This window comes from Setaria italica, chromosome V (genome assembly GCF_000263155.2).
Source record: "Setaria italica strain Yugu1 chromosome V, Setaria_italica_v2.0, whole genome shotgun sequence".
NCBI classification, from domain to species: domain Eukaryota; kingdom Viridiplantae; phylum Streptophyta; class Magnoliopsida; order Poales; family Poaceae; genus Setaria; species Setaria italica.
Genome location: NC_028454.1, coordinates 30487633 through 30508481, shown reverse-complemented (window position 1 = coordinate 30508481; position 20849 = coordinate 30487633). Strand labels below are relative to the sequence as shown.

Below are 20849 nucleotides of genomic sequence, written 5' to 3'. Positions count from 1 at the left end.
CGATCCGCACGGCCCACGGCCTGGGCCCGCTGCCGCTGCCATCCCCGAGCCGCACCAGCCTGTGCCGGCGCCTGCCGCGGGACGCTGCGCCGGTGCCGTCCACGCGCTGGTAGTCTTGCCGGCGCCAGTAGGACCTGATGCCCTTCGTGAACCGTATCGGGAAGGCCTCGGCTTCCATGGCTCTCCCCCGCTCGTTGATCGCGTCGTCGCCGCGTCGCCTGAGTTGTGTGTGTCTGGTGAGAAGAGAGGATTGAGTTTCTGTGCTGAATGATCATGCCGGGATCTCCTTTTATATGACTGTTATCGAGAGCTGCTGGCCTGCTGCTGTCACGTACGTGCGCGCCCAAAACAATAATTCGCAGCGGAGAAACGTTCAGAGACTTTTAACAGTTCGCAGAAGCTGCGTGCGTAGCTTTTGCGTTGGTCAGGAGGTGCCGACGTGGTAGGTGAAGTGTTCGCTTGTGTCAAGTTAGACAGAAGAAAAGCAGGTGCAACGTTAGTCTGAACGGCCAATCGTTGAGCTGGTAGTTACGGGCGCGAACGAGTCTTATGGGTAATTTAAGTATGTAGGATAATGATAACGAAGGCTGCAAGCGGCATAGCGTGGTCAGATGCGCTGTCCCGGATAATTGGGTAAATTAACTCCCTTTCAAATGAACATGAAGAGTCATGACGATGTGGTTAATGAGGAATTTATTTGTTTGACTAGGCTTCCTAGTAGGTTTTGGTGATTCAGCCACGACTATCCGGTCCGCGAAAATGTCTCTGAAGCTTATCAACATGTGCTATCGGTTTCACAGGCTCATTATTTGAAGAAAAGCTCACTTGTCCGTTGTCGCATACTAGCTCGCAGCAGGAATGTCATTGACATTAGCAGTAATAGTAATAAGCAACATGGCATGGCAGGAAGATGCACGAGGAAAATGAGCAAGCGCAATTTGTCTTGGAAGAAGGCAAGGTAATTGATCCAGTGGTAAACAGGGCTTTGACAGTGTGATGGCTGCGCGCAGGTCATGGTGGGTGAGCGTTGAGTTGTTGCGGAGCTAGTGGGACATTAAATTTTGCTGACGAGCATCAGAGCATGACACTGCAAAATCTCTAACTGGGATGATTGGGTTATGGCACACAGACAGGCACAGGAAAAACATAAAGTATTGCTCCGGTGGTAAGAGTGTGGGATCCTTTATTTACATCGGTGATGCCATAACTAGAGGTTAATTAGATGATTGTGAACTTGTTCAGTCGTAAGAAATCAAGTGTGATAGATGCCTATACACACTACCTGAGGATGTGGGTATGCAGCTTTACGTGAGCAAGACTATCAGTCACGAACTTGATTTCTAACTGAGTTTAATTAGTACTCCATCCGTCCCAAATTATAGGTCGTTTTGACTTTTCTAGATGTATAGATATTATTGTACATCTAGACAGGGGGTATATCTATGTGCATAACAAAGTCTATGAATTTAAAAAAGTTAAAACGATCTACAATTTGAAACAGAGAGAGTAGAAGTTGGTGACTTGTGACTCCCTCACCTAACCATCATCAGCTACAAGGTTACAAATTTCTTGGTCCGCTCTTTTGTTCGTCGTAGAATAAATTAGATTTTGTTCATTCCTTACTTACGTACTTTCTCCAAAGTAGACTAGACCAAATATAAGACTTCAGAATTTTAGCACCCTTGCTACCTTTATTATAAATTTCATGGTCAGCTAGTGTTTGTTTGTGAAGCTTATCATTTATCAACATGTGCTTAATTGGTCGTTAGCGGTTTAAGGTCTACTAGTCCATCAACTTGTTCTCCCGTACGGGCTAGTATTTTTAAAAATTATTGTATTTAAAAATTATTTAGAAATTAAACTCCTAGCTAATAATTAAAATTGTTTACCTACTACTCATAACTATATACTTTAAATTAGTATTTTAATATTAACAATGATATAAATAGTTACACAAATAGGTAATTTAGAATCATATATTAGTTTACTTTTGGACATTTCTATACGATGCACATGAATATAATTAGATCACGATTTAGGTATTTACTTTAGATTATTTTTAATAACAACATATGTGGTTAATTTAGATACAAATTTAGAATGACATTTTAAGTTATGATTGATAATCATATGCATAAGTATATTGGATTAAGATTATGGGGTTATCTTAGATAATTTTTTATAATGAAAAAGCCCGGTAATTTAGATATACGTTTAGGGTTTATTTTAGAATATTTTCATAATGACAGTGCTGAGTAATTTTTTAGAAAACATAATAGATCGATGGCTATGATTATTAGAGTTTACATGGTTGATGTTTCTGATTTTTGTGAGAATTTTTAGGATTTGTGTTTCTTTCTAGCGTGTCTCGTCAGAACTAATGCAGAGTCTAATGAAAAAAAAAGACCATATTGCTACATAAACTGTTACCTTGAGCTACTACTCATTTGTTAAATATTCGAACACAATACTTATATAGATATATGTTTATTATCTTTATCCGATTGTGAATCTTTAACTTTTCACTTTGCATTGCAGATATGTACTTGAATTTATTTAATGGACCCTAAGTTTTCATCCAATAGCTATGATAATTTGAGTCTACTGATTTGATGATTAGATGTTTTGTTTTTTTAAGAATTTCTAAGATTTCTCTCTTTTTCTAGAGTGTCCATGTAGGATCCTAGGTAGCTTCACCTGGAGCCTTCAAAAGAAACCTCCAATTAGTAATAGTAATAGTTAGATTCTTAGAAGAAGTTCAGTTGTCCATTGTTGTGGCAGCAAGGCAGTAAAATTATGGACAACATGGTACAAACAAGCACGAGGAAAATGAAACATCACGGTTCATTTAGGTTATTCCCATTCCAAGAGTGACATGTCACCAAAAGAGGTTTGAGTTGATGAATGAAACCAATCCCCCCAGTGCAAAGTTTTATTTCATGATTTCATAGACTGGGCATACCATTTAATTGCAAGGCATGTGATTGGATATGGTGAGATGAAATGAAACTTTCTAGCCCCCAATACAAGTTTTATAGTTTTGGAAACAGTGCATACACAGTTTCATCCTGATGAAACTACTTCTCTCTCTTCATAATTATGTTGTAATATCATCCCATATACTAATGTGTCATTGTATTTAATGTGCATGAAACCTCTATGAAACTCCTACTGGGATTAGCCTTAGACCAGTCTCAGTGGGGTGTCATGGGAGTTTTAGGGACATTAAATTTTATGCCACATCAGCAGTTTTGCTAACTTGGCAACCTAATTATGAGGAGAGAGGAGAGGGGAGTTTCATCCTCATGAAACCTACTTGGTATCGTTACCAAGTCCCATAAAACATAATGAAACTTGCACTGAAGATGTTATAGTTTCATCCCAAGACACATTTGATCATAACTCCACGTACAAATTAAATGTTGTATGCTATCTACAAAACTGTGCAATGAAACTAGTGACAGTTTCATTTCATTAAATAGATAATATGACAGTCTTGGTAACGGTACGACGAAATCATATACTAAAATTGTCCTTAAAAAATGACAGATAACTGATACAGCCCGATAGTTATTACGGACTTGACAGTGGCGGCTGCTAGGGTCGCGGTGGATGAGCGTTGAAATTGTGGAGCCAGCCGCGTTACTGTTTGATGTTGAGTGATACAGTAGATAGTGCAATCTCTAGTTTTTTTATGGATGATTGGGATATCCACAGAACAGCATTATTGATGACCTCGGTATCAAGGGTGACAAGACTTGAATCGTGGGTGTCGGCATAGTTAGGGGGTGTTCAGGAGGAGGGGTTAAATTTTAACCCCGTCACATCGAACTAATTAGGAGTATTAAACCTAGACTAATTACAAAACTAATTACACAACTTCTCGACTAAATCGCAAGACGAATCTATTAAGCCTAATTAGTCTCTGATTTGATAATGTGGTGCTGCAGTAACTATTCACTAATGATGGATTAATTAGGCTTAATAGATTCGTCTCGCGATTTAGCCTAGGGGTTCTGCAATTAGTTTTGTAATTAGCTTATGCTTAGTCCTTATAATTAGTATCCGACCATCTGATGTGACACGGCTAAAGTTTAGCCCACTCCTCCCAAACACCCCCTTAGAGCAACTCCAAGAGTATCCTAAAAAATTCTTCCCCAAAACTATGTATTGAGGGTTCTCCTAAAAAAAATTTCCCCCAAAAACATATTAGTCCACAGCAGATCGCTAATAAATAGCCCCCAATATTTCAAACACAGGCCACGTCATCGTATTGGGCCCATCGGAAGGGACGCGCGGGCGTGCGGGAATCAGGATTGGGGGAGGAACGCCAACGCTAAAATATACGCGGTGGCAGGCTGTTTTTTAGCGTCGCTAAAAAATTAGGGAAGGTTTAGGTGGATTGTTGGAGTTCATTTTTTCTCTCTTTTTTCCTAAAAAAGGTATTGGGGGTAAGATTAGCAGCCTCTTGGAGTTGCTCTTAGAGATGGATGCTTAAACGTTTAAGGTTTGTTTGGTTCTTGGATTAAAGTTTAATCCCTGTCATATCGAACATTTAGATATTAATTAGGAGTATTAAATATAGATTAATTATAAAATTAATTGTATAAATGAAGCCTAATTCGCGAGATGAATCGTGTAATTAGTTCATAATTTGACCATGGAGTAAATATCATGAATTAATTAGATTTAATAGATTCGTCTCGCGAATTAGTATGATTTATGCAATTAATTTTATAATTAGTTCTAATTGATATCAAAATCCGATGTACTTGAAAATTAAAAGTCTATGGATCAAACGTGCAAATCATCAGACCTCGAAGGACGGAAGACCCTGAGTACGATCCTTCCGTCCGATCGGGCAGTGGCAGGCAGCCCGGTTTTTTTTAAAAAAAAACATTGGCAGTCCGGTTTTGTGGCGAGCTGTGTGCCTAGTTGGGTTCACCCGGGCCTGTTTGTGTATGGGCCGATTCTGGCCCAGTACGCAAGTAGGACAAAAAAATTAGCGTTTAACAGATCAGCCCATATATGTAGATTGGGCTAAGATTTGACAAAAGAAAATTAGTGTTTAACAGATCAGCCCAAACAAGCCGTCATGGGATCCACACATTTGCCATCGAGGTGGACTATGATAATCTTGTTTTGTGCAACTGGTTTCGGATAGTGGCCCTTGCCTAACTACTGGCTTTTTTTTATCTAAGGTTGCAAATAAAGAGATTAATACACATCTACTTTTGTGAAGCGCATTAGGACTTCTTTTAAGTTGAAATTGACCACAACATAATGTTGGTATTACCAAATTATAGCAAAATAGTTGTACATTGGAAGTTGGAATATGTCGTTAGCAAACTTGTCAATCAAAAGTTATAAAGTTTAGATTTTTATCTAAGGTTGCAAATAAAGAAATTAATACAACATCTACTTCTGTGAAGCGCATTAGGAATTCTTTTAAGTTGAAATTGACCACAACATAGTGTAAATTACCAAATCATAGCAAAAAAAGTTGTACATTGGAATATGTCGTTAGCACATGTCAATCAAAAGTTATAAAGTTTAGATTTTTATGACTAAATGTTACATATGTTGCTATTACATCTGTCATTTGATGCATGCTTGCCGCTGATTCCTTGTTGAGAGGCAAGTGATATGTTCAATGAACACTGAATAGTAGTTGCCCGTTTGCAAAGATTGGGGGTACCCCTGCTAATTCTGCCGAACACTCTTCTGTCATTCTGTTTTCTTAAATATTAGAGGCACCGGCATCGTTGGTGCGACGATGCTGTTAGATGCCCGTGGAATGTCCCATCTTCTTAATATCAAACACGGATACGACCGTGTTTCTTCGTTTGGTTGGCTGAACCAGCACTGTAAACCGAAATAGCTTTTCAGGAGACCAGGTTTCATGCAGGAGGATCAGGGGGAGGATCGGATCATGGCATGGCTTTCACAGATTCACAGGTTCAGAGCTGCAACTATCAGTACTAGCTGGCCATATGCTGCGAACAGGTCGCGATCCATGGGAAGAACTGAGCTGTACGTGTACTATGCGCAATCGTGACCCGTGCAGATGAGCATTGAATTAAAAAGATTTGGAAACTGATAGAGAGATCGAGCATGGAACACGCATGCTCACCGGTTCGATCGGCCTGAAATCCGCGCCCATGAACAACGGCAAGTTGATCGCAAAATAAGAGGAAACGGATCACCGATTGACGATACACACGGCATGAGTTGACCATGAGGGAAAAAGAAAATGAAATCAGGAGTGACCTGCTAGTTCCACATCCTGCTTAATTTGCGTTCTTCCATTTCTTACAAGTGATTCTTCTAAATCATCAGATTAAAGAAAAAAACACTAGAGCAAAGAAAACCTTCATACATTGCAAGAACTACAGCCCATATGATCGCCAGTAAAAATTATTCTTACAAGGAGCATGCATAAGTACACTGGGAAACACCCGTGGGAACGCTGGCACGATCGGGTCGGCTCCGTCGTCGCCCTACTTACCGGAGAAGAAGCTCGCCGTCGAGTTGTAATGCAGATCACGAGAAGGCAGCCCACACGCCCGCCAGCGCGGCAAGCGCACCGACTACCGCGAGTGGGACGGCGCGGCTCGGCGCGGCGGACGGCATGAACCCGGGGTCCTGCGGGTACAGCGGGCCCTTGCCCGGCGGCGTGCTCCCGATCTGGATGTACGCGCCGGGCGGCGGCGGGCAGTACGACCCCGGGTAGGTCGCCGGCGGCGGGGGGCTGTAGTAGTAGTACGGCGGCGGCGGCGGCAGGGCCGGTGGAGGCGGCGACGGGTACAGCACGGGGCAGTCGGCGCCGCCGCACGGCGAGCACCCGCCGCACTTGACCTCCCCCTGGGCCCCCGCTGCGGCGGCCGTGGTGAGGATCGCCGCCGCGACGGCGACGATCGCCAGCGCCACTGACGACCTTCCCATGGTCCTGAGGCGGCAGAGGCGCGAGCTGCTGTGGGCTTGACTAGGCTAACACGCTACGCTACGAGGCTACGAGAACGGTAAGAGACAGAGGAGGCCTATGGTGAGGTCGCGCGCGTCGTTGGCCCGCACCTCTCCCAGCCGCGCTCTTATGATGCGAGACCGACCTCGAGTGTATCCATCTACTCCCGTTGTTTGCAGGAATATTAGTTGGGACTCGTTGGATCGGAGCAGCAGCAGGTAAGCTTGGCGGTAGGGGAGTTACTGGAACTGCAAGGAATAAGCAGAATTGTACGTGCACCGCGCTGTTTTAGAACTTCGAGCCGCGTGGCTAGTAGTGAGCGGGTGTCCATTGGGATAGTTGCTTGGGGAGGAATTGGCATGCCTGCCTGGAGCAGCGAGCGAGGGAGGGGCGTTCTGAGGCCGGTGGTTGCTACCTTCCGGTGCTCCAGTATGGCTCGAAAGCGACGGAGCATGTGGCGGACGGCCCCTAAAATCGGTGGGGTCCCCCGGCGGGTCAAATTGGCCGGCCACATGCTTGTCCGTGCATTATCGGCGCCCGCATGGCACGGCATTATGGTATAGGGGGCGATCCAGTTCGGTGCGGCGAGGCGACGGACGGGCGCGCACGCCAATAACGCGCCGCGCCGTGCCGTGCCGAGGGGATGCGCGCGTTCGGCCACTCGGGAGCACCGACGCGGGCGGCCGCGCGCCGCATGTGCGCCTGCCTGCCTCCGCGCCGCGCCCGATCGCCCCATGCGGCGGCGAGCGAGTCCGGGCGTGCGCGATCGCGCGCACGACGACGCGTCGAGCCCGGGCTCGCGTAGCGGCGGGGAGGTCATGGTCATCATTGAAGTTAGGAGCGCGCGGGGTCGCGTAAAGGTGGCTTCACCTGCGTACCAAGAATAATAAAGTGTCCAAGGCGAAGCTTCCGATCTGGTCCGGGCTGTCCTTGGGTGGGCGCGCCATGTGAGCACTGACTACCGGATCCCTTTCGCCTATCCGCTTGCCTGCTGCTGCCAGCCCCCACCGAATTTTGCATCTTGACGTGCAAATTCTGCGCAGGGGGGGGTGCCATGGAAGTACACACTACTTCTGTTTTAACTACCGAGTACTGACGTACTACAGCAAGTAGCATGGAGGGATAAAAGTTGTGAAGCGGCTGCTTTGCTTCGTTCCCAAATTAAACACATTTCGGATAAACTACATGTGCAGCATCTGGTTTTGCATCTGGTTTTGTGATACTTAACATTCTAGGATGCCCGTGGGCCTCTCAAGCAGTGAAATTGGCGCTACCAATTTTCGTGTGTGAATGGAGAAGCCGGATCCGTTCGGACGAGAAATAATTTAAACGTGCATCATCTTGGAACGAGAACAACACAAAAGCAGGGGAATATATAACTGTGCTGACGAAAAGTGAGTTGGCGCAATGGGTCTAATTTTCATGATCCAATGATTCATGTTTTTTTAGCGCAAAAAGGTTCCAATGATTAGACATGTGCGGTAGGCAAAAGCCCAGCTAATCGTTCCGCATGCGAACAGATGACAGAACCTTCGATGCTTCACGGACTGCCAATTGCGCAAAGCCGCCTTTGCCTTAAGCTACAGTTGACACGTACGATCATCATCAAACCTGCAAGTAAAATCGGTATTTCTTATCTCTAGGATCTTTTTTTAAGTACTCGAGTTCCTACGTTTTTACTTTTGAGCAATATTTGTCAGTTTGAACTTAGAAAGGGGTAGAAAATTTTCTTTTGCCATTACGAGTAGTTCATAGGGGGAAAAGAGGACCAATGCAAGACATTCATTCCAAGCTTATCATTCTTCCTGTGCAGAGGTCTTTTTCTTTATTTTTTTCTTTTTCCTAGGACGACGCATGCGCGGAATTAAGCACAGCAGCTACCTTCCCAACCAATTTTGTTCATCAGAGCCATCCGCGCGGCTGCTGCCTACTGCCGTCGGAATCAAGCGCAGTCACTGTCAATGTTCAGCATCTTTGCTATAATAATCAGCTTAGCCGGGCTCGGCGATCAATTCCTCAAATAGGAAGGTTGTTTAACTATGCTATAAAAAAGTTTTGTTGGTACTAGCTCACCTTCTTCAGTTTTTTTTCCCCATTGCCCCCAAGGACTACATATTAGGCCAAAAAGTAGCCAAATATTTTATTTTGGTTGGTTGTTTATATGTTATACCCATCCTATCTAACCTTGATTTACCTGCAAGGCCGAACTGGAAGATGGTTTAATAGTACACCGAGCAAAAGAAAATACTAATGGAACAAAAGGAAAAAAAAGACAAAATGCAGATGAAAAATAGGGTAACAGAATACAAAATTGCCATGAGAACCTGCCAGCCCACTTCCTCATCGATTGGCAAACGACGGTCTTGGGCCTTGCACTAGAGGCAGAAAGTTCTAATTTGGGCTGGATATCTGAGCTGAATACATTTGTTAGCCCATATTCGCGCTTGAATGGTTGGGCCTGAAGCTAAAAATTGACATTTTTCCTTCTATGGAATCTAACTACCACCGGATTGAGTTTTAGAATCATCATCATGGTTGTTCACATTTTTTTCAACCATGGTTATACATGATTTAATATATAAATTAACGATGCTGTGCTTCAATGGTAGCGACATCCCTATAACGAGGCGACTACGTTCATTTTGCTAATATTAAGATATGCTAATCTAGTCTCTCAGATGTGCTCTTAAAAGTAGATGTACGTGCGTACATTCATAAAGATAAGCTTACGTAAGAGTATATGTACTGTATTTTTCTAAAATGATATAAATAGTTCATCATAAAATGGAAAGAAGTTTTGTTTCCTTCTGAAACCGCAACTGATGCTATGTGAAAATGCTACAATTAACAGTACGTAGCATTGTCATCAGGTTACTAATAAGATTTAGAGAAACAACAACAAAGTTGCAACGCTAAGCAGGCACGAATCTGTTTTAGAACTCAGTCATGTCTCTTGGACGCTAATAACAACAGTAGGAAAATCTTTGTGGACAGAGTAAAACCATTGGCCACATGGGCCTCTACTTATTTCAATTTTCAAGCTACGTAGGCGAGGCCGAGACGGCCCACGAGAGACGTCTTCACTGCTGGTGGACCGTAAGTTCCAGAAAATTCCTTCAACACGTGTCCGTTCTAGATTCGTGCCATCCATCCCCACACGGTGCGTGGCACGCCAGAGCGTTGACGAGTCATCGCCGTCCTTTCGGCCGAACTGGGCAAAAACAAACTCGCCGCGCACCACGTACCCTCTCCGTTGAGCCACGCGTCCCCGATGCGAAGCTTTTATATACGCAGGGCGAGGCTCGCCAAGGCTCACCCCACTCTCACCGTGTGTAAACAATCTTCCCAAATTCGATCCCCTGCGCATCCACCCACCCATCACAATCCACACTTCCACAGCAGCACCAGCAGCCAGCAGCAACAAGCGATGGCGTTCGTGCCGGTGTGCGTGCAGTGCGGGACGCGGAGCAACCCGTGCCGGTGCAAGGTGCTCGGGCCGACGCTGGGGTTCGTGGCCTTCGTGGTGGCCGGCGTCATCGAGTGGCCGCTGGGGGCCGCCGTGTACCTGTTCCGGCACCGCAAGGGCCGCCGCATCATGTCGCACCCGGCCACCGTCGTCTACCCGCGCATCTCCAGCGCCATCCCCATCTAATCTCTCGGCCGACCAGTGTCGCGCCGGGTTGAAGATTGTGGCGCATGCATGCGTATTGACACGCCAGTCAGTCCCCAACGTGTGTGAATCCTTTTACATCATCTTTTTTTTTTCTTTCCAATAAGAGTGTCGAGCGTGTGGTTTCGGTTTGTACATTGGTACTCCGCTTCTGTAAGCATCACCGTGAATGTACGTAACATCATCAATGTAACTCCCTGGAGCATACTGTAAGGTGCTGTCTAACTTGTCCCAACTCCATTCTTCGGAGGAACCCGTTTTTTTTTTTTTTTTTACCGATTTGGAGTGTTTGTTCGAATGAGACTTTTAGGCTGTGCTTTAGCTGCAGCTGCGGAGGCTAGACAGCAGCAGCTATGGCCTAAAAATGGGTAGTCAATTTCAAGCGCTCCAACTAGAGATGATGTGATATTCGACTAGCTTCTGGTAAAACAGAAAGGTAAACGCCATTTCTACAACATAATTTGGCTACAGAAGGACTGCAGGGCATCGAAACTTCTCGAAATTCACAAAACAAAATACAGAGAACTTTGAACGTGGTTAAACACGCTCACGATTTCATGACAATTGCCGCACGACATTGCTGCAAAATGGAGTGTATAGTTTCACATGTAGCACATACGAAGAAAATCTGAATTAGGTCCCCCGTCCCCAGCACCTAATTCAGATAACCCAGTACACTTCGATTTTTAAACATGCTCTAAATTTTTAAAGAACTCAGTATGGCTCCAACTCCGGGTGGAGTTACTCCACTCCACAACTCTACATGGAGCTAGTTCCGCTCCAAAACTCCACTCCACAACTCTACATGGAGCTAGTTCCGCTCCAAAACTCCAGAATAAAAATGGGGTGTTTGGCTAGATGGGTACTCTCCGCTCCAAAACTCCAGAATAAAAATGGGGTGTTTGGCTAGATGGGTACTCTCCGCTCAAAAAAAATCGATTTCAGTATGGATTGCCATTGTTGCCCCTCAATTAAGGCCCCACTTGTCATCCTCTCTATCCCATCTTCTTCTTCCCTTTTTCCACTGCACTGTGCCGCACACGGGAGATCTCCACGGGCGGCGGGGTGGGTGGGTGGTGGGCTGGGTGGCGGCGGGCGGCGGGGCTGGCTGGCCACGGGGGCGGCGACGGGCAGGGCTCTGGCGGCGGGTGGGGCTCGGGAGAATAGAAGGAAGAATAGAATGAAAACGTTTTTTTTTAACCAGTGGCATTGGTGGGTAATTACCCACCAACTCCACGAGGAGATTCAAAAGAGAGGTTTCTGGAGCAGCAAAAGAGGTGCTCCAAAACTCCATCTCCATTTGCACTACAGCTTCATGGAGTTAGCAACTCCATGGAGTTTTGAAGTTGGGATGTTTGGCTGAATTTTTTTATGAAATTGCTAGAGTTTAGGAGTGGAGCCGTGCTAAACAGGACATTATGGGAACGTATGCAAGAAGGAACAACCAAACACATCCGTGATCCGAAATGTATAGTCAATTTCAAGCGCTCGGACTGGAGAAAGGGTAAAATGCATTCTGAATGCAGAAGGCACTAACCAAAGCCTCGTCGCAGGCAGGATTCTGGTGGATTCAGGAAAGAAAAAAAAATGCAGCAGTTCAAAGCCCACCCACCCTCAAGGCTCATTTATAAGGCCCAAATTCCTGGCAGCTGCCGATTGATCCGAAGATACAATTTTTGCATCTCATTTAAAGTCCGGAGAAAAATAGTAAACGCACGAATTCTGAAAGATTTGGCGTCGATGGAAACAAATACAAGAATCATATGCATAATTGCAGCATATCGACTACAATGATGGACTCATTCGATGCCCATGAAGATATGCCCCCAAAAATGTCGATTGTCATCCTTTTTCTGTAACTGCCAATTACATTTTGAAACCCGTAGCAGAAACGACTCCGAATATCCGCCGTTCCGAGCGGGTTCCTTCGGAGCAAGAAGCCTCCTGCTCCCGCCCGGAGTCGAGTTGACGTTCGAGGCCTCTCGGTGGCGCGGCAACGTATCCCCCGCTCCTCGCGCCGTATCGGAATCGTGCGTACGTGCCGAACGGGCTCCGGCCACGCCGTTTGCAGATCGCAATTTATAAAGCCCGCGCGTACGCGTTCCTCCGACGATCACCACGACGGAGATGGAGCCTCGTCCAGAGAAGCGGATGAAGACGGAGGTAGAATCGAGGCAGGAGCTCCCCGACGACCTCGTGCTCGAGATCATCGCGAGGTGCCCCACCATCGCCGACGTCATCCGCTGTGCGGTGGCCTCCAAGCCCATACGCCGCGGGATCCTCCACGCGCCCTTCCTCCGGCGCCTCCGCGGCTTCCTCACCCGCAACGGCAACGGTCGCCCGCCCGTCCGGAAGCTCCTCCTCGGCCTGTACCATCAAATCGGCGATCCGCATCGGCAGCCGCCGTTCGCCCCAGCTTCCGACGGCGCTGACTTGTTACCGCCGTCAGTGGCCGAGCTCGCGCCTGCGCCGGACCGCGGCGGCGGCGGCGCGTGCGAGTTCGGCCCCTACCTGCCCGTGGCTTCTCGCCGCTCGCTCCTGGTCCTCCGGCGGCGGTGCAGGAACGGCGACAGGGACCACCGCGTGGAGCGCCACGGCCTGTACCCCGTGGAGCTGTCCGTGTGCAACCCCACCACGGGAGAACGCCGCGTGCTCCCGCCCCACGATGTGTTCGACATGTCCCACGCCCTGCTCGACGTGGACCCGATCGCCCCGTCGTCGTCGTTCAAGCTGCTCGTCGCGGCGCTGTCGGAGAACGACCCCTCGACGCTCTACGTGCAGGTCTTCTCCTCGGAGGGGGGCGAGTGGGGGCATCCGCTGGCCTGCTCCATGACAAGCAGCCGGGGTGACGGGGAGGTCTCGTGCGAGTTCGCAGGTGCCGACGACGGCCGTCCCAGGCCCGTCGTCCTTGGTGACACCGTCCACTGGCTGTGCACCACGGAGTCGGGGGGTCGCATCCTCTCGTGGCGGTGGCGTGGCGGCGGAGAGCGCGAGGCGTCGATTGTCAAGCTCCCACGGGGCTACAAGCTTGGACGGCCGGAGAAGTGCCTCGCGGTGCTACCGTCGGCGGGCGACGCCGCGGGACCGGAGGCGTTGCTGAGCTTGATCGTCCTGGTACGCGACGAGATTGAGGTGTGGGCACGTGAAAAAGGGGGCGCAGGATCCACGAGGAAGTGGGAGTGGAAGCTGCGGCATCGCATCCGGGAGGCGAGCATTTCCCGGCCGGCGAATCTTTGTGACGGATGGATGATCGGCGCAGAGCTCTCGTGGTTCTGCGAGGGCAGCGGCACACTCTTCTTGTGGGCGGGCGATGAGACCATGGGCCCTCTGCTGCTCGACTTGCAAAGCATGGAGGTGAGCAAGATTGAGGTCAGCAAATGGGAACCGAACACGGAGCTCAAGTTCTGCCCGTACGAGGTCGATTTGCTCTCGTACATGCGCTTCATGATGAAGCGGTTCTGATTGCGCCTATTCGCGTCTGTTATTTTCCTTTCCTCTTTTGTTTTGTACGGGAAAACACACGTAGAGCGACTCAAGAGTTTCCTAAAAAATTCTTCCCCAAAACTATATACTAGGAGTTCTTCCAAAAAGTTTTTTCTCCAAAAATATATCAACCCACAGCAGATCGCTAATAACTAACTCATAATATTTCAAAACAGGCCACATCATCGTAATTGGGGCTAGCCCAACGCCTTCCTGCTCTCTCCCCATCTCATTCTTTCTTCTTCCTCCTCCATCCTCCAACTCCAGCCAATAGCCATTACTCCCTGATCCCTGCAATGCTGATGGTTGCCATGAAAAAAAGTTCCCTTCTTTTCCCAATCCAGTTTCAGGATGCAGAGGGAGCTACTCTGTTTCAATTTCACTGTAGCATATCCACTCACGAGCTGTTGTTGCTGTCGAACTCAACCAATCGCAGGGCATCCTCGGCTACGTCCCCAACGACGTGCCCCGTCCTCGGCTACGTCCCCAACGGCGCCGCCCGAACCTACATTGTGCTCGTCGAGCCTCCGCCAGCGACACACCTGCAGCACGCGGACGACGAGGCCACACACCATCTCTGGCATGAGCCGTTCCTGCAGGGCTCCAGCGGCGGCGGCACCCCGCAGCGCATCCGCCACTCGTACACGAGCGTGCTGTCAGGGTTCGCGACGAGGCTGACTAATAGGGGTGTTCGTCCCGATCTTCCGCTAGGTAGGGTATGTTGGATTTGTGGAGACTCGATGTTGGCGATTCAGGGCTCCTGCCGAAACAGATTCACCCTGTGATCGTTACACCACTGCTCCGTTAGTTATCACCCCCGTCCAGGACGCGAATGACCTCACCAAGAACACAAGCAAGAACGAGAAGAACACAATTCGAATTGCAGATGAATGATTAAGCACTTAAGTTGAGGTTTCACAAACCAATTGCAGCAGCCTAGTCGGTCCGGTGCAAGGCGAACTCTATCACAAAGCGTGAAGAATGAATCTAAGCAAAACCTAACCCTCAAAGGATGGCAGCTACTGAGAAAATAAGGGTTTGGGGCGTGCATACCCCTAGGGACGCGCCCCCTAATGGGCTTGACAGGATACATGGGCCAACGGCCCAAAGATAGTGACGTAGCACCCGGACAGTTTCTAGACGTCAACATTTGGATCATAGTTACCAGGAAATGACGGTATTAAGAATTTAACCTTGGAATAAGGATCATTGTTACCTTGGGCGGGGCGGTTACCAGGGCCACGCCTATGTGGAGGTTGTCGCTGGTCAGCATCCTCACCAGTGAGGGTGGCGTCATCCTCATTATCACCCTCATCCTTAGGCGGTGGTGCTGGTCGGCGCAGTCGCTGCTCTTCCTCCATGTGGGCAAGTCGAGTAGCAATGGCTGCGACAGAACACTTGAGCTGCTCAAGCGCTTGCGTCATCATCCGTGTGGTAGCATCAAGGTCCGCCCGAGAAACACACTCATTGAAGTTGGATGGGCTAGCAGCTTCTTTGTCTTTGTCAGTTCCTGGCATGTTAGCAAAGAAAATAGGAAGTACAAAGCCCTATTCAAGTACGAGGGGGGGGGTGTGGTGGTTGTATGTAAGGTGGAACAACTCGTCAAGCATCTTACCCGCGCTTGCAAATATTCCTACCAACACTGCAAGGAGGGTACCGGCCGATGAGGGGACACCAAGCGGAGCGTGGGCAGATCACCAAGGTTGAAGCTTTTCTGACTAGGAGAAAGTGGAGCTTGGGCAGGCAATGTAAGTAGCAAGGAACACACGATAGTAATAACAGATATGCAAACTGAATAAATGTTCGTAAGACTCGTCATAGTTGCTGGCCTAAATGTGCACCTAGTAGAAGTTGTAGAACAACAAGCAAGCAGGGTAAACCATAATGAGGCAAGTCAAAGGATAGGATCTCACAGCTCTGCTCAGGGTGTACCAAGTCTCAGGTGCTCAGGTGCTCCTCTCTAAAATTTTTTTGTCTCTTTTTTTTCTTTTTTTGTGTTTTGAATATTTTTTGATATTTTTTTTGAACCAGGAGCACCTAAGAACAAAGCACACCAAGTTTCAACTTATGGGGATAACATATATGAGCTAGAAAAATTCATGAAGATACTAGAAATGAGAAGAAACAACTTCGAACCTCAGAAACACAATCTTGCAAAGGGAATTGCGAAAATCTGATTTCGCCGAACCTGGCTTTCCGGGAGAACCACGTAGGAAATTTTTTTGTAGATGTCCGTGAAAATTTTTTTGCCCTGTTTCGACCACCGAGCGGAAAGTTATGGCCGTTTCAAGATTTGCCCTGAAATCAGGGTTTTACGGTGGCACAAATGCGGCGGCTAGGGTTGGCAGCGATGTGATATGGGTGGCGGCACAAGGGGAAACACAACCAGACTTGGACACAATCTAAACCAGCAACAAAGACTCAACTACGGACACAAATTCAATAAAGCAACACTGAAATTAAAATCGGAAAGGCACAAAGGGGCTGTAGGATGGGATTTTTTGTTGTGTTTGTCGGCTAGTGGACTCTAGGACAATAAAAGGAAGATAACAAGAATTACCTATCGAGAAACCTGTGAATCTGATACCAGCTAATAGGGGTGTTGATCCCGATCTTCCGTTAGGTAGGGTATGTTGGATTTGTGGAGACTCGACGTTGGCGATTCAGGGCTCCTGCTGAAACAGATTCACCCCGTGATCGTTACACCACTGCTCCGTTGGTTATCACCCCCGTCCAGGACGTGGATGCCTCGCCAAGAAGGTTAATCCCTGCAAGCGAATCCAAGAACATAAGCAAGAATGAGAAGAACACAATCCGAATTGCAGATGAATGATTAAGCACTCAAGTTGAGGATTCACAAACCAATTGCAGCAGCCTAGTCGGTCCGGTGCAAGGCGAACTCTATCACAAAGCGTGAAGAATGAATCTAAGCAAAACCTAACCCTCGAAGGATGGCGGCTACTGAGAAAATAAGGGTTTGGGGCATGCATACCCCTAGGGACGCGCCCCCTAATGGGCTCGATAGGATACATGGGCCAACGGCCCAAAGATGGTGACGTAGCACCCGGACAGTTTCTGGATGTCAACTTCTTTCGACTATTCCCGTTGATTCCATCTGTATTTTGCAGTGGGACTGATTCCATTGGAAGCTCCTCAAAATTATCTTTCCATCCATATAAAGAATGTCCAAAACGACCTCTGTATGCCACCGGGGCGTCCAATTTACTACTTGCTGCTCCTGGAATCCGAGGCTGAAACAAACCCGAGTTGTACTGCGTCTCCAACTTGATTTGGGCGCCCTTGCTGGTCTCCTCCACTTCCAAAACTCTCTCCATGTCCTTGCTGGTCCTCTCCTAAGTTCATAATCACAATCATTAGGTAGTATCTCATTCTTATAATCATGACAGGACATACCTAAGAACGAGCTCACATGTTGATTCATTTGTCATGCTCTAGCTCGAGTGATTGGTCCTTGTACAACTTGAGGAGTATCGTGTGCATCCAAAGGAGTGATGTCCTCATCACTGACCGACGCCGAGCTCACGCCATGTCGAGGAAGCCGGGGTTCGTGCGCGCGTTCCCGGAGCGGAGGTTCCAACTCATGACCACGCGCACGCCGGCGTTCCTCGGGTTGGAGCCCGACCAAGGTGTCTGGAACGCGACGAGCTACGATGAGGATGCCATCATAGGGTTCCTAGACACTGGGATCGACGAGAAGCACCCTTCATTCCGCGGCGCCAAATGGAAGGGCGGCTGCCAGCCTCCCGTGCGGTGCAACAACAAGTTCATCGGTGCCGCATCGTTCGTTGGGGACAACACCGCCGATGATGTCGGGCACGGGATGCACACCACAGCCGGCCGGTTCGTGGAAGGCGCCCCAGCCTTCAGCATATATGCAGGAAATTCCAGGATCGGGGAAGTATCGGTCCCCCGTATATATGCGGGGTGACGGAAATATTTTTAGCATCCGCACATTTTTACAGGAAGGATGGGGAAGTTGTTGGTGGTAAGTTTTTTTTCTCCTAAATAAGATTTTGGAATAATTTTAAGAGAGCTTTTGGAGTTGCTCGGTACTTATTTTTAGGAACCGTTAAGTTAACCCTAGGAGGCTTGATGAAATGATGATATATAAGATTAGCTGAAGGGGTAAAGCCCTACTGGGAGACGGAATGGAAATGGAGATCAATGGAAAACCTTTTTACTACATCTGATAAAAACCATAGGACAAAAAAGTTGTTCTAATTGTGTTTAGAGTGAGGCTTCCCGCTTCACCAAAATCAGATACCAATAGTCAAATCCCTCCCTGCCTCCCCCCTCCCTCTCTCTCTCTTTGCATCTGATCAAATACCAGTACACACCTTGGCAAAATGAGATATCAAAACAGCAGGGGGCTAAGAAAAAGGAAAAAATAAAGGTTACGGGTTAAGTGGACTCACTACAGGAGTTTCATATTTTCCTACGGTACATTTTCACAAGTGACCTACAAATGTAGCACATCGCCTAGGTGTTCAATTTGTAGCACATCGCCTAGGTGTTCGATTGCATTGTACGTTGATCTAGTGGACAAACAATATGACTCATACTTTAAGCTAGTCTCAGTGAGAGTTTTATAGGCATTAAATTGCATGTCACATAAGCAATTTTACCAATTTTACTTACTTGACAAGGTCTTCACGAGGAGAGAGAATGTAGAGTTTCATCATATGTGAGAGGAGTTTCATCCCCATGACCCTCAATAGGTGCGATTACCTAGTTCCCAATCTTGGTAACAGTACAATGGTAACAGTACAATGAAACGGTGCCCTGGGACTGGCCTTAGAAAATTTAACAACTAATGTTCACGTAAATGCTAAACAATCATCCACCTATCATTAGGCTAATAATAGTGCACAACGGCTAATTAAACGGGCTAAACGAAAACGGATGATCAAGAACAAGTTGGCATCATGATACAGGGAGTTCCAAAAAAAGAAGTTCTAACAACATAGAAATTAAGATTAGCATTGAGATTAACAAAGGCCCCATGGACCGATCGAGGGCCTTTCACAAGGAAGCCTCGACCGCCGCGGGAGGGATCAGCAAGTTCGCCGGTGGCGGCATCTCCTTACGGGTGGATCCGTTCTTCCCCTTTGGGCCCAACGCCTTCTCCCGGAGCCTCTCCAACTTCTCCATGGCTTTCTTCTTGTTCTCCAGCCTGGAAGTTCTAGCTTCAGCAGGGCTAGCCACCAGCAATGCAGCCAACATGGCAGATGACATGAATGACAGGGTATCTCTGCGTGTTATGTGGTTTCTGAACCTTGTTCGTCCTTGGGCATTGGCTGACTGCATTCATCAGAGCATAGAACTATAGTGAGATATGCTTCAACTGATGTCAATTAGGGTCTATTCTCCTTCACAATTTTAGCACGCACATGCAAGTTCAGTTTCCGTAGTCTTGGTTCTAGGATCAGTCTGTGAATCTACATGTTCTATAGTATGAGAGAACTCACAGGGGTGCCGGTCATGTAAATCGGAGAATTCAGTTCATCAGCAGTAATTTTAACATTGAAGCTTGGATCTGTCAGTATACGAGGGGAATTTACTCTTAGCTAGTTCAAGTGGATGGGTAAAGTAGCATAAGCATACTGCATACACGAAGAGAATTAAATCCGCCCGTGATTGCCCAGACTTCACGTGAAGAATTCATTCACCACAACTGCATCCACAAAATGAAGCTGCTGATTGCCTGAATCCGTTACTCGCTCCTAGTTCACTATGCTACTAGTGATTTGAAGCTTGCTGATTCGGAATGCAGAGTAATCGATTGATGCTAAAAAAACATCAGGTCTTGCTTGCTGACAATGGCCTTGTGCCCTTGTGGCAAGTTCGACACTGAATCTCGATCAGTCAGGCCACAACTCAGCAGATGCTTCCGATATACAGAGTAGATCTAATCCTAAAAGTTCCTACGGTTAATCCCCCCCATCCCCCGACCCCCCCCCCCCCCAAAAAAAAAAAAAAAAAAACTGGCTCTTCTGCCCGTGCTAATCTAATTCATGACCTCGGAGGTTTTTCTTTCTTTTTGGCTGATTGTAGATGCCACAGAGCAGGATTAATTATTCTGGAGAGTGGAAAGAGTAACTCCGTAGCGAAATTATTGTCAGAGATTCGAGTCGATATCAGTTAGCGGAAGCAGTGCGTACCTGGTTGTATTTGCAGCTGAAGGCGAAGGCGGCCACCCGCGGTCTTGTGCTGGCGCAGCCATTTCTGGACGGAAGGAGAGGAGGGATTGAGGCCACCTGCAGAGACGCCATGGCCATGGTCGTCACTGAAGTGCTAGATGGGAGCTGGTTACCCGGGTGAAGGTGGCAGTGCCGTAGAAGAGAGGTGCTTCCTCGTTTTCCCGACCCTTCTGAATAGTTCCGCTCGTGGACAAAAGCAGTGGGACAAGATGGCAAGCAAGGACTCGTTGGAGACTTGAGCACGGGGAAGCCTTTCGAGAGTTGTGCTTCTGTACTCTATGGAAAACATCAAACTGCGTTCCCTGAGGCCTTCCCCAAATTTCTAACTTCGACCTTACGCGAAAAGAAGATTCCCCGTCACATTAAATTTGTGGTACATGCATGGAGTACTAAATGTAGACGAAATCAAAAACTAATTACATAGTTTTGTTGTACTTTGCGAGACGAATCTTTTGAGCCTAATTAGTCAATGTTTGGACAATAATTCACAATACAAACGAAATGTTATAGT

General features: G+C 47.4%; 3 protein-coding genes across 3 annotated transcripts; 1 reads left to right on the top strand and 2 right to left on the bottom strand.

The window, feature by feature from the left end:
- Positions 1-6243: 6243 nt before the first annotated feature.
- LOC101786610 (leucine-rich repeat extensin-like protein 3) lies at positions 6244-7296 on the bottom strand. The gene has a single exon (XM_004969243.3). The coding sequence runs from the start codon at positions 6943-6945 to the stop codon at positions 6544-6546; it is 402 nt and encodes a 133-aa protein (XP_004969300.1). The 5' UTR covers positions 6946-7296; the 3' UTR covers positions 6244-6543.
- Positions 7297-10292: 2996 nt separating this feature from the next.
- On the top strand, positions 10293-10869 carry LOC101786215. The gene has a single exon (XM_004969242.2). It carries the CDS (start codon positions 10392-10394, stop codon positions 10614-10616), a length of 225 nt encoding a protein of 74 aa, XP_004969299.1. The 5' UTR covers positions 10293-10391; the 3' UTR covers positions 10617-10869.
- An 8033-nt stretch (positions 10870-18902) lies between these two features.
- On the bottom strand, positions 18903-20541 carry LOC101785808. Its single transcript, XM_004969241.3, has 2 exons — positions 20300-20541; positions 18903-19439 (listed from the first exon to the last, which is right to left on the bottom strand). Exons 1-2 carry the CDS (start codon positions 20414-20416, stop codon positions 19161-19163), a joined length of 396 nt encoding a protein of 131 aa, XP_004969298.1. The 5' UTR covers positions 20417-20541; the 3' UTR covers positions 18903-19160.
- Between the last annotated feature and the right edge of the window lie 308 nt (positions 20542-20849).